General features: G+C 62.5%; 1 protein-coding gene across 7 annotated transcripts in view; it reads right to left on the bottom strand.

The window, feature by feature from the left end:
* Positions 1 to 12,375, bottom strand: part of CAMK2B (calcium/calmodulin dependent protein kinase II beta) — a 13,339-nt gene extending 964 nt beyond the window's left edge. The window contains exons 1-17 of one of the 7 annotated variants that reach the window (XR_003574077.1): positions 12,306 to 12,375; positions 11,292 to 11,364; positions 10,547 to 10,649; positions 10,048 to 10,131; positions 9,516 to 9,610; positions 9,171 to 9,293; positions 9,006 to 9,089; positions 8,431 to 8,473; positions 7,909 to 7,983; positions 5,953 to 5,993; positions 5,807 to 5,878; positions 4,395 to 4,439; positions 4,079 to 4,127; positions 931 to 1,006; positions 734 to 828; positions 200 to 434; positions 17 to 131 (exon numbers count right to left, since the gene is read on the bottom strand). Coding sequence is in view for 1 of the 7 variants with exons in the window: in XM_027909538.1 (XP_027765339.1) it covers positions 202 to 434; positions 734 to 828; positions 931 to 1,006; positions 4,079 to 4,127; positions 4,395 to 4,439; positions 5,807 to 5,878; positions 5,953 to 5,993; positions 7,909 to 7,983; positions 8,431 to 8,473; positions 9,006 to 9,089; positions 9,171 to 9,293; positions 9,516 to 9,610; positions 10,048 to 10,131; positions 10,547 to 10,649; positions 11,292 to 11,364; positions 12,306 to 12,367 (1,353 nt within the window). In the remaining 6 variants the exon portion in view is untranslated. Of the gene's footprint in view, positions 1 to 16; positions 132 to 199; positions 435 to 733; positions 829 to 930; positions 1,007 to 4,078; positions 4,128 to 4,394; positions 4,440 to 5,806; positions 5,879 to 5,952; positions 5,994 to 7,908; positions 7,984 to 8,430; positions 8,474 to 9,005; positions 9,090 to 9,170; positions 9,294 to 9,515; positions 9,611 to 10,047; positions 10,132 to 10,546; positions 10,650 to 11,291; positions 11,365 to 12,305 lie in introns of those variants that run through there. The other 6 variants (XM_027909538.1, XR_003574078.1, XR_003574079.1 and 3 more) reach the window with 6 other exon arrangements.
* Positions 12,376 to 12,420: the final 45 nt, after the last annotated feature.

Here is a 12,420-nt window from a genome sequence, read left to right as displayed (position 1 = left end):
GGGGGGGGGGGGGGGGGGGGGGGGGGGGACAGGCATGCGGACGCGTGCTTTGGGGGGCCGCAGCTCCGGCTGCCGCCTCGGCTCCCATCGCCGTCTCCGTCGGGCTGGAACCAGGACAGCCACGGCGAGCTCTGCGGGGACAGCCTGGTGAGCCGCAGCCGGGGCTCCCCGCTGCCCCACGCCCTGATCCCGCCCTCACCTTCACTGCAGCGGGGCGACAGGGGCCCCCGAGCCGTGGAAGTGGACGTTCTGCCACTTGCCCTCGCGGCGGTGCCACACGCGGGTCTCCTCGGACTGGCTGGTGCGGGGCCGGCCCTGCGCGTCGATGTACTGGGTGAGGCGGATGTAGGCGATGCAGGCCGCGTCCTCCCCGATGACGTGCACGTGCGGGTTCAGGATGGTCGTGTGGATCGGCTTGTTGTTCTTGGAGAGCACTGCGGGGGGGCCAAGGTCAGCGGGACGGGCCACAGGCGGGCGGTGCGCGCAGATGGGGCAGCCCGCGGGTGAGGGACGGGGCAGGGGTGGCGGCAGTGCAGGCGGAGGGATGGCCCAGCAGGGTATGGCTGGGGACAGGGTGGGCAGGCAGGCAGTGGGCAAGGGTCAGGAAACAGGCAAGGACACAGCACGAACAGGGATGGGCTGGAAACAGAGAGGGCGGGCAGGGCAGGCAGGATGGGCAGGGCACTGGCGGAGCACAGGCAGGGCAGGTGGCACTGGTGGGTCGACCACTCACAGTTCTCGAAGTAGAAGCGGTGGAAGTCCATCCCTTCCACCAGGTTGCCCAGTGCCTCGGGCTCAAAGGAGGTAAGCCCCGGGTCGCAGATCTTCCTGCAGGGAGCAGATGAGAGCGGGCCGGCACTGCCCCACCAGGCCCCACCCCACCAGGCCCCGGCCCCCCTGGCCCGGCCCCACCACACCCGCCCCACTCACGCGTAGGCCTCGAAGTCCCCGTTGTTGACGGCCTCGATGAGCTGCTCCGTGATCTTGATGATCTCCTGCTTGCGGGCTGGGGGCACGTCACTGTCACTGCCACTGCCCCCGCCCCGCGGGGACACCGTGGGGGGCGGTGGACGGGATGTTGGGATGGACGTGGGACATAGAGGGGAGGCATGGGGACAGACACAGGGACAGACAGACCTTGGGAGCAGACAAACCTTGGAGACAGACAGACAGACCATGGGGACGGACCATGGGGACAGACACAGGGACCATGAGGACAGACAGACAGCCCTTGGGGACAGAAGGACCTTGGGGACAGACAGGGACCACTGTGCTCCCAAGGCCCCCACAGCTCTGCCACAGGAGTATCCACATGATCCTCTCAGCATGTCTCAGTGCTACACCAGTGCCACTCCAGCATGTCCCAGTACCCTCCCAGCATGCTCAAGCATCCCAGTGCCCACTCAGCATTTCACAGTAGTCCCTAGTGCACCCCAGTGTTATCCCTGCAAGTCCCAGTACATCCCAGTGCCATTCTAGCACAATCCAACACAGCCAGTTCCGTACCAGTGGCTCCCAGTGCTATCCCACTGTGTCTCAGTGCCATTCCAGTGCATCCCAGTACCATCCCAGTTCCATGCAAGTGCATCCCAACACATCCTAGTCCTACTGCATCCTAATCCTATTGCATCCCAGAGTATGCCAGTGCATCCCAGAGCTACTCCAGTGCCCTCAGATACATCCCAGTGCATCCCAGTGCCATCCTATCCCCTCCCAGTGCCTCCCAATACATCCCAGTTCCATCCCGGTGCAATCCTACTGCATTACAGTGCCATTCCACTACATCTCAGTACCATTCCAGGACATCCCAATACACCCCACTTTACACCAGTACATCTCACAGCCATCCCAGCGCATTTCAATGCAAACCAGTACCAACCTACTGCGTCCCAGTGCCCTTCCAGCATATTCCAGTTCAGCCCAGTTCCATCCCAGTGCATCCCAGCATCATGCTGTTGAATTCCAGTGTGTCCCAGTGCAATCCCAGTATGTTCCAGTATAATTCCAGTGTAGCCTGCTCCACTACATTCCAATGCCTCATTTCATCCTGACGCCACCAGTCATCCCAGTTTAATCCCAGTGCATCCCAGTGCCACTCCAGTGCATTTTAACCCAGCCCACTTCCATCCCACTATGTTCCTGCACTATTCCAGGGTGTATCAGTCCACTCCCCTTTGCCCCGCTGCACCCCAGTAACATCCCACTGTATGTCTGTGCCAATCTCCTGTGCCCCAGTATCATTCCAGTGCAACCCAATACATCCCAATTCCATTCCAGTGCATTGCAGTACCATTCTGCTGCTTCCCTGTGATCCCAGTAGCATTCTAGTGCATTCCAGTACACCCCAGTTCTACCCAGTGCATCCCACTGCCACTCCAGTGCATCTCAATTAATCTTAGTACCATCCCACTGTATCCCAGTGCACCCCAGTTCATTCCTGTGTCACCCTAATGTTCCAGTGTCATTCAGATGCATCTCAGTGCCACTCCACTATATCCCAGTTTGTCCCAGGGCATCTCAATGTCACCTCCTAGTGCCTCCAGGTGCCACTCCAGTGCATTCCAACATAGCCCATTTCCATCCCAGTATGTCCCAGTACTACTCCAGAGCATATCAGTACACTCCAGTTTATCCCAGTGACATCCCACTACATCTCAGTGTCAATGCATTAAGTGCTATTCCAGTGCATCCCAGTACATCCCAGTACAGACTGATTTTATCCAGGGCACCTCTTGGTACCATCCTAGCATGTCCCAGCATCATCCCAGTGAATCCCAGTGCCACCTCAGTGCATGTCAGTGCCACACTAGTGTATGCCAATCCACCCCAATACCACCCCAGTGCAAGTCTGCCCATCCCAGTGCCTTCTCAGATGAATCCCAGTGACATCCCAGTACACCCTAGTGCATCCCAGTACTACCCCATTCCATCTCAGTGCAACCTAATGCATCTCAGTGCCATCCCAGGCCCATTCCAGAGCATCCCAGTCTGGCCCCATGTGCTTGTAGTGCATCCCAATCCATCCCAGTGCCATCCCATTGCACCCCAATGCATCCCAGTGTCCATCCTTGTGCCTTTACAGCATGTCCCAATCTATCCCATTTCCATCTCAGTGCACCCCAATGCATCCTAGTACCATCCCAGTGCATCCCAGCATGCTCCCAGTGCATCCCAGTGATGTCCCAATGCACCTGCTCCATCCCAGTGCATCCTGGTGCCATCTCAGTGCATCTCAATGCATCCTGGTGTCATCCCAGCTCCATCCTAGTGCACCCCAAATCCATCCCAGTGCGTTCCAGCTGTCTCCCAGTACATCCCAGTGATATCCCAGTGCAACGCAATGAATTCTTTTGCCATCCCTGTGCCATTCCAGGGTAACCTAGTGCCATCCCAGTGCCATCCCAATGCATCCTGGTGCCATCCCAGATCCCTTCCAGTGCATTCCAGTGCTGCCCCAGTCCATCGCAGTGGGATCCCAGTGCACCAATGGTTATCCTGGTGCCATGCCAGTTCCATCCCAGTGCAACTCAATGCATCTTAGTGCCACTCCAATGCATCCTGATGCCATCCCAGTGCATTCCAGTGCCATCCCAGTGCATCCAAGCATGGTCACAGTGTATCTCAGCGTCATTCCAGTGCACCCCAATGCATCCTTTGCCAACCCAGCTCCATCCCAATGCATCCCAGTGAACCAAATGCACCCTGGTGCTATCCCAGTTCCATTCCAGTGCACCCCAGTGCATCCTAGTGCCATCCCAGTGCATCCCAGTTCCATCCCAGTGCATTCCAGCACACTTCCAGTGCACTGCAATGCATCCTAGTGCTAACCCAGTGCATTCCAGAACTGTTTGAGTGCATCCCAGTGCCATCCCAGGGCATCCTGGTGCCATCCCGGTTCCTCCCAGTACCATTCCAGTGCACCCCAATGCATACTGGTGCCATTCTAGCACCACCCCAGTGCATTCCAAGACACTCCCAGTGCATTCCAGTGCAACTCAATGCATCCTAGCACCCCAGTGCATCCCGTCTCCCTCCCAGTGCATCCCAGTGCATCCCCACCGCCCCCAGCGCCCGTCACCTTTGGTGTCCTCATCCTCGATGGTGGTGTTGGTGCTGTCGGATGACTCCTGCCCGCGGGACGGCGGCGGTGGGGGGGAGACACAAACAGGGGGGTCAGACCTGGCCTTGGGGGGACGGGGAGGGGGGACGAGCCCAGCCGGGGCTTCGCGGGACCCCAGCGATGGCAGACACCGTGGGGGGACCCCTCTGTCACCGCGCCCCGTGTGCACTCCTCATCCACGTCACCCCCCGCCCCGCGCCATGGCTGATGCTGGGGGAGGATGGAGGCGGAAAGCGGGGACCCCCAGCCCTGAGGACGGCGGGGGCAGCGATACCTTGATGCCGTCTGCAGGGTTATGAATTACGGTAGTTTGAGGCTCCTACGGGAGAAGGGGGAGAGACAGAGGCAGGGGGGAAGCAAGAGCCCGGAGGGGGAACAACGAGGGGGGACGACGAAGCGAGCAGCACGTGGACAGGGGCGAGGAGAGACCCAGACCAGATTTGGGAAGGGCAGAGGGGGGAAGAGAAGCAGAGAGTCATTAGTCCAGCAAAGCCAAATGGTTTAATTCACAGACGTGGAAGGGGGAGAAAAGGGGAGAAGGGGGGGCAGAGAGGTGGGGAAAGACGCAGTGAGAGGCCAAGGGGATGGGCTGGGCTGGGGGGCAGCTCCGTGCCCATGTCCTGCATCCCAGTGCCCAGGGGCTGCACTCACCATGCATCTGAGAATCTCACTGCCTGCATCCTGAGCACCCCCATGCCTGCATCCCAACCATCCTGCTGCCTGAATCCCTGAGCATTCCTCAGCTTGCATCCAGACCATCCCTGTGCCTGCATCCCAACCATCCTGCTGCTCACATCCCAACCATACCACTGCATGCATCCCAAGCATTCCTCAGGTTTCATCGTGACCATCCCGCAGCCAGCATCTCAAGCATCCATCATCCCTAGCATCCCACTGCCTGCAACCCACCCTGAGTGGGGTGTGCACCCCTTTCTCAGTATCTCGCACTCACTGACCAGCTGGGCACCCCTTCACCGTTGTCCAACACTCTGTGCCAGCTGGGCCTCGCCTTGCACGTATCCTGCCTTGCTGGTACCATCCCTCCACCCTTATGCTGCGCTCCCCGTGCCACCCAGGTCACCATGGGCACCCCTGTGCCCCCATCCTGCACTCACCTTGCTGTTGGCATCACCAAAGCACCCCCACATCCTGCACCTGCTGCTCCAGATGTGCCCTCCTTTCCCCCCGTCCTGCACTCCCTGTGCCAGCTGGGCAGCCCTGTGCCCAGATCCTGCACTTACCTCACCCACAGGCTCATGGTCAGCACCCCCATCCCTGTGCCTGGACCCTGCACCCACCTTGTCCCCAGCGTGGAGCATCCACATGCCTCTGCCCTGAACCCACCTTGCTGTTCCCATGGCAGGGGCGCCTCTGCACCTGTTTCCTGCACCTACCTTGTCCCCATGGTGGAGCACTCGTGTGACCGTGTCCTGCACCCATGTCACTGTCCCTTGGGGAGGACACGGGGCTGTCCATGTGCCCGCACCCTTCACCCACCTCGTCCGTGCAGCGGGGTCACCTCATGCCCATGTCCTGCACACCCCTCTCCGTCCTCGGGACACCCCCCTCCCCAGCGCCCCGGGAACAGCTGGGCAGGGGGCGCGCATGGTGATGGATGGGATGGGCTGGTGGGATGGATCCAGTGGGATGGGGAGTCCGGGGGGGTGCAGCGTGGGGGGCACCTACCAAGGCGGCAGGTGGGAGGGTCCCCTTGGGGCTGGTGACACCGGCACTGCCTTTGGTGCTGTTGGTCTGGGGCTGGAGAGGAGAAATAGGGGGGGCTCAGTGGCACGGGGAGAGCAGCCCACCCCAGCCCCCCGCTGGCCCCTCACCTTCACGCCATCCGCCTTCTTGTTCAGTAAGCTCTTAGCTGCTGCGGGGGGAGAGAGTGTCAGTGCTGTCCCCCTGGGACAAGGGACACCTTTGTCCCCCCAAACCCAGACCCTTCCAGCCATCCAACCTGATCCCACTTTGGGTGCTGGCAGCACTCGCCACCCCCGTGTTGGGGAGGGGGGGACATGCTAGGACGGGAGTGTCCCCATCCTGGGGGTGTCCCCATCCTGGGGGTGTCCCCGTCCTGGGGGGAGTCCCCATGCTGGGAGGGGTGTCCCCAACCTGGAGGTGTCTCCAACCTCAGGGAGGTCACCATCCTGGGGGAAGGGAGTGTCCCCATTCAGGGATGGGTGTCCCCTACCTTGGGGGGTTTTCCCTATCCTGGTGGGTGACCCCCTCCTAAGGGAAGGTTCCCAAACTCCAGGGGGGTCCCCAACTATGGGGGGGGGAAGTTGTCCCCATCATGGGAGGAGTATCCTCAACCTCTGGGGATCTCCATCCAGGTGCAATGTCCCCATCCTGGGGGGGGTCCCCAAACTTGGTGGGTCCCTAGACTGGAGGAAGGGGGTGTCCCCAACATGGGGAGGGTCCCCATCCTGGTGGCCCCCGTGGGGGGGTGCAGGACTGGCTTACCTTAGAGAAATGCAGAGAGGAAAGCGAGAGAGAGGAGGGGGAGGGGGGCAAGAGAGAAATGGGGGAAAAGGAGGAAAAGGGGAAAAACATAAAAAAAGAACATAAAAAAAGATGAGTTGAGTTCGGGGTGTGTGGGGGGAACACAGCCACCTGTGCCCCCCCAAGTCTCCCTGGAGGGGGACAAGGACGGGTGCAGGGATGAGCGTCTGTCACTGCTACCACGATCTCTGGCCACTGGTCTGGTGGGGGAGGCCGGGGACATGGGTGCCGAAAGTGGCTATGAGGGGTTGTGGAGCGTCACCTTGAGCATCCTCGTGGCTCCTCCAAGCTTGGGGACCCCCCTGGTTGCCTCACAGGTTACAGGGGGCTGTGCGGTGACAAGTCCAGTGACAGCAGGGTGGCACCAATCAGAACCCCAGGGGGGAGCATATGAGGGGAGGAGGGGACACCCCATCCCTCCCCTCATGGACCTGTGTCCCCCCAGGGGTCCCTGACAGGGTGTCCCCAAGGGTCCTGGTCCCTCCTCTGAAAGCAGGCAGGCGCTGAGAGGTGGGGTTTTAAACCAGAGCCAAACTGGGGGGGCCAGAGGGGGACCCCTGGCAGGGGGGCCAGAGGTAGCCCTTTAGGGGAGTGTGGTTTAAGACCCGCCGAGTGTTTCACGGTGCCACAAACACTGGCTGCAGCTCTCGAAGCTGGGGTGGGGGGTGGCCACATGCTGGGGGAGTTACATGCTTGGGGGGGGGACCGGCACATGCAAGTGGGGGACATGCAGGGTGGGGACACAGGGGGACATGGGACATGCAGCCAGTTTGCCCCCCTCCATGCACTGGTGTGCCCCCACTGTGTGCACAGGGGGAGCAGTGCCACGGGGTGGAAGCAATGGCGGCGGGGGGGGATACCCTAAAATTATCCCCACGCCCCCAACTCCCTGTTGCTGACCCAGGTGGGGACCCTGGAGATGCCACCCCAGTATGTGCCCCTTCAGGGACCACTGGCCAGGGCACAAGCACCCAGCAGCCCCCTCCATGAGATGGGAGCTGGGGCAGACACCCACCCCGGGGCCAGTCTGGGGGCATCAGCAGGGGGGACAGTGGCATTTCTCAGTGGAGAGGGGGAGAGGCTGGGGGCTGGGTGGGGGCAGTGCAGGGGGGCCATGCATGCGCTCCGATTTCCGAGGAGGGCACCCGAAACCTGTTGGGGAGGGGGAGGCAGGGAAAAGGATGGTTGGGAGAAGAGGGGGACGTGGGGATGAAGGATCCGGGGACACACAGAGACCAAGCAGGGCCAGGGGGGCCGGGGGGGCCCTTTGCAGACGCGTCTACCTTGTTCCACCAGCCCCAGGGGGGCCCCGGCGGCGGCCGCCGACATGGTCGGAGGAGCGGTGGTCTGTCTGCCCACTGCGGGCCACGAGAGAGAGAGAGAGGGAGCAGAGCTCCTGTTAGGGGGCTGAGGGGGCTGCAGCTGGGACCCCCAACTTCCACCCCCCCCAATAACAACTCTTGGGGTGCCCATCACCCTGGCCTCAGGCCTGGAGTGGCTGGGGATGCTCCGTCCCCCTCCCCGTGTCGCCCCCCACCAGCCACCGGGGTGGGGGGGGACACACGGGGACCGGGCACTACCTGCTGCTGCGTGTGTGGGGCAGGGGGGGCCAGGTCCTGCCCCCACCTTGGCTACCACACGCCCCGTCCTTGCCGATGGGGAAAAAATGGGGGAGTTAAGGGGGGGAAGGGGAGAAAGAGAGAAAGACAGCGACAGAGAGAGGGGGGCACCAGCCTGGGGGGGAGCTGTGGGCAGGGGTGCTGCGGCCCCTGGCCCCCCCCGGCCAGCAGGTGCCCCCCCCTTACCTGAGAAATTCCTGGTGGCCAACATAGTGGTGAGGATGGCACCCTGTGGGGAGGGGCACAGTGAGGGGAGGGGGCATGGGGGTGAGACAGGGCAGGATGGGGTCCTGGGAGCAGGGGGTTGGACAGGCAGAGTGAGGAGGGGGTGAAGTGGGGTGATGGCATGTGGGGTCCCAGATCAGGGGGGATGGGATGGGGAGGTGCAGTGTGGGGCCCATGGGACTGAGAAGTTCGAGAGGGGGCTGCAGGAGGGGGCAGGATGGAGCCATGGGACCGGGCAGTGGGATGGAGGCTGCAGGACAAGGGGGCAGCACGAGGAAGGGTAGGTTAGAATCATGGCATAGGGACATGTACTGGGCAGGGGCAGGATGGGACCATGCCACACTGAGTGTCACTGGGATGAGACCACAGCCCATGGCAGAGCAGTGGGCATGGCCAGGATATAGGGCCGATCCCATAGTGGGCAGGGCAGAGGTCTCACAGCAGGCTGGGCAGGGTCCCGCAGCAGAACCCCATGGAGAGGCAGGGTGGTGCCGGGGGGACAAGCACCATCCCCAGCCCACACCTCACCCCCTCACCTTGAGCTTCCTCCGGGCGTTGAACTTTTTCAGGCACTCCACTGTTTCCTGCCTGTGCATCATCGAGGCCACGGTGGAGCGTTGCTGTGGGGGACAGCAGGGTCAGCACCAGGCGCTGGCGGCCACTGGGCCTGAGGGACACGGTGGGGGACACGTGACACTTACGCAGACCCACGGGTGCTTGAGGGCCTCGTGAGCTGTGATGCGCTTGGCGGGGTTGATGGTCAGCATCTGGTTGATGAGGTTTTTTGCTTCAGGGGTGACCGTGTCCCACTCGGGCGAAGGGAACTGGTGGGAAACAGGGACACAGGGGGCTGACAGCTCTGGAGGGGCAGCCCCATGGCAGCCGTGTCCCTCCGTGTCCACACATCCCCAACCAGCCACCAAAGGCGTGGCCCAAAGCCATTCCCCCAGCTCCTGCCTGCTGGGATTAGCTGTGGCATCCCTCAGTGGGCTCTGGAGTTAATGGGGGCCGTCACAGCACAGCAGGTCCTGGTACTGGGGACTTACATCATAGGCCCCGGCCTTGATCTGTTGGTAGAGTTTGTGCTGGTCCTCGTCCCAGAACGGCGGGTAGCCCACCAGCAGGATGTACAGGATGACCCCTGGGCCAGGGAGAGCAGGGTCAGGGGGCTGCAGGAACCCCCAGCCACCCCCTGGCTCCGTCTGGCCCTGTGGTGTCCCCATGACACAGCAGTGATCCCAGCATGGCCTGTCCCTGTGCTGCCAGGATGGCACCTGCCAGGAGAGTGCAGCACTGCTGGGGCACAGGGCACAGGGTGGCCATGGGATGGGGACTGGGACAGAGCTGAGACACGAACTGGGATGGGACCAGCATAGAAGTGGGATGGGAAAACAGGGTGAGACTGGGATGGGAATAGGATGAGACAAGAATGGAGCCAGGAAGGGGCCAGAATGGGACTGCGGTGGAATCACAGTGAGACCAGGCAGAGATTGGGTAGGGGTGGGGCAGGGATTAGGATGGCATTGGGCAGGCATTGGCAGGGACTGGATGGGGACTGGCACAGGGATGGGCTCTTACCGCATGCCCAGATGTCCACGGGTTTGCCATAGGCCTCTTTGCGCAGGACCTCGGGGGACAGGTAGCCGGGCGTGCCCGCGAATCCTGCCAGGGGCACAGAGAGACGGGTGAGCCACGGCGGGCACCGGGCAGGACACAGCGGGCACAGGACTGGGACACGGGCATGGGGCAGGGATGTGCTGGGCATGGAAGGATGTGGTCGGCACAGGGCAGGATGCTGTGGGCACACAGACATGGCAGGTATGTGCCAGGGCCGTGGTGGTGTCCTGGTTTCAGCTATGGTAGAGTTAATTTCTTCTCAGGAGTTGTCACAGTGCTGTGTTTTGTGGGCACGGCAGAATGCAGTGGCAACACGGCAGGGACTCAGTGGATATGGGACAGGGACAGGGCAGGTGTGGCCGTGGAAGGGACAGGGCGGGCACAGAGCAGGGACACAGTGAGCAGGACACGTTGGGCAGAGGTCAGGGCTGCGGAGGGGACAGGGGGCAGTGGCACTCACCAAACCAGGCCTGCTGATCCCCCTGCACCTCAATGGCGAGGCCAAAGTCTGCCAGCTTCACCGCTGCCCCTTTGCACTTGCTGGCCAGGAGCAGGTTCTCCGGCTGTGTGGGCACCAGGCACAGGCAGCACCGGGCACAGGCACGGGTGGGGAGGGAGAGGAGGGACGGGGGAAGCAGAAGGGCTTTGCAGCTGCCATTGAACATGTCCTGCCCGTTTGCCAGCTGTGTGCTGTGTGCCTGCAGCCACAGGCACCCTCCACCACTGGCCCAGGGTGCCGGCTGGCACAGCCCCACAGCCAGCTCAGTCACCCCATGTCCCACTTGCCTCATCTCAGTATACCCCTGTATCCCACCCCTTCCTCCCCCCATATCCCACCATCCTCTGGTATCCCATGCCCCCACCCCTCGTATCCCACCCACCATCCCGTGTCCTGTCCTGACCTCATCCCTACCCCCAGCCTGCTCACTCCCCCCACCAAGGCCATGGTAAGCAGGGGGCTCACAGGGAGCCCCCCTAGCAGTGCAAGACCGTGCCATGACCGAGGGGGCCACATACACCCCCAGAAAAGGGAGATGGCAGCTGGGGGTGCTCAGAGCAGGGGGGAATCCTCCAACCCCAGTGGGATCTGAGTGACCCCCAGGATCCACTGAGCCAGGGCCCACCCCGTGCTGTGGGGACCCTGAGAGCTTGGGCTGGGGGAGAGGGGCAGAGGGACAGATGGGGATCTGGGGGGACACACTTACCTTGAGGTCCCTGTGGACCACCCCCATCTGGTGACAGTGCAGGACGGCCTCCAGGATCTGCTGGATGCAGTGGCTGCATGCAAACAGGGGGGTCAGGGGTATGCTGCTCCCTCATCTCCCACACCCCCTGCCTGGGACCTGCACCCCCAAAGTGGCCCCCTGCCCCACTGCTGGGGCCCCCCTACACCCCAGGGGGAGCTGATGGAAACAAGTGGTAAGCTTAGATTGGGGGGTGCAGAATGCACCCCCTGTACCCCTGCCAGGGGCTCACTCCTGGAGGGAGGGCCACTCCTTGGGGATCATGGCCTGGAGGAGTCACCGGGAGGGGTTTCACTTCAGGGGGTCATTGAGCTGGGGTGGGTCACTGTTTGGGGGTCATTCCCTGGGGGTCACCCCTGGGGGGTTTACTGCTTGGGGGGTCACCCCAGAGTTGTCACCCCTGCAGGATCACTCCTGGGGGCATCACTGCCTGGGTGGGTCACTGCCTGGGGATCGTCAGTGATGGGGGTTCATCCCTGAGGGGAAGTCACTGTCCAGGGGTCACCTCTCAGTGCCCACCAGGTGAGCTCCCATCTTGGCACAGAGCCACGGGGAGTCACCCCAGTGGTATTTTTGTGTCCCACCCCTGCCTCCCATGGGGGCCTCCCCATCCCTGCTGCCACCCGGACGCCGGGGTCCCCCAGACAGGACTCACGGGGTGGGGGGACAGGGGGTATGGGGGGGGCAGATGGAGACGAGACAAGAAAGAAAGAGGGAAGGAGCGGGGAATGAGAGCCTGAAATGGGGGTGAAGGGGAGGGGTCCCACCCAGTTGGGGGAGCAGGGGCATTGGGGGGGCAACCTCCCTGTGAGGGGGAAGGGGGGCAAAAAAAGTGGGGGTGGGGAGAAAAAAGAGTGAGGAGAGAGCCCCACAGCTGGGTCCTTGCGAGTGGAGCAGGGGGCTGGGAAGCGGGGGCTGCGGCGGGCGGGGGCAGCGCAGGGGGCACGGCCCCCCCGGCCCCCCCCAGATACTGACCTGCGGCTCCCTCTGCTCAGGGGCAAAGTGATGGGTGGGAGGAACGCGGGCAAAGAGCTCATGGACACAGTGACTGCAAAACAGAACGGGGGGCGGGGCGGGGGCGGGGGGAGGG

Source organism: Empidonax traillii, unplaced genomic scaffold (assembly GCF_003031625.1).
Source record: "Empidonax traillii isolate 1590-97213 ecotype Southwest subspecies unplaced genomic scaffold, ASM303162v1 scaffold2202:size32806, whole genome shotgun sequence".
Taxonomy (NCBI): domain Eukaryota; kingdom Metazoa; phylum Chordata; class Aves; order Passeriformes; family Tyrannidae; genus Empidonax; species Empidonax traillii.
The sequence above is the reverse complement of the archived record's forward strand: the minus strand, read 5'-3'. Positions and strand labels throughout refer to the sequence as shown.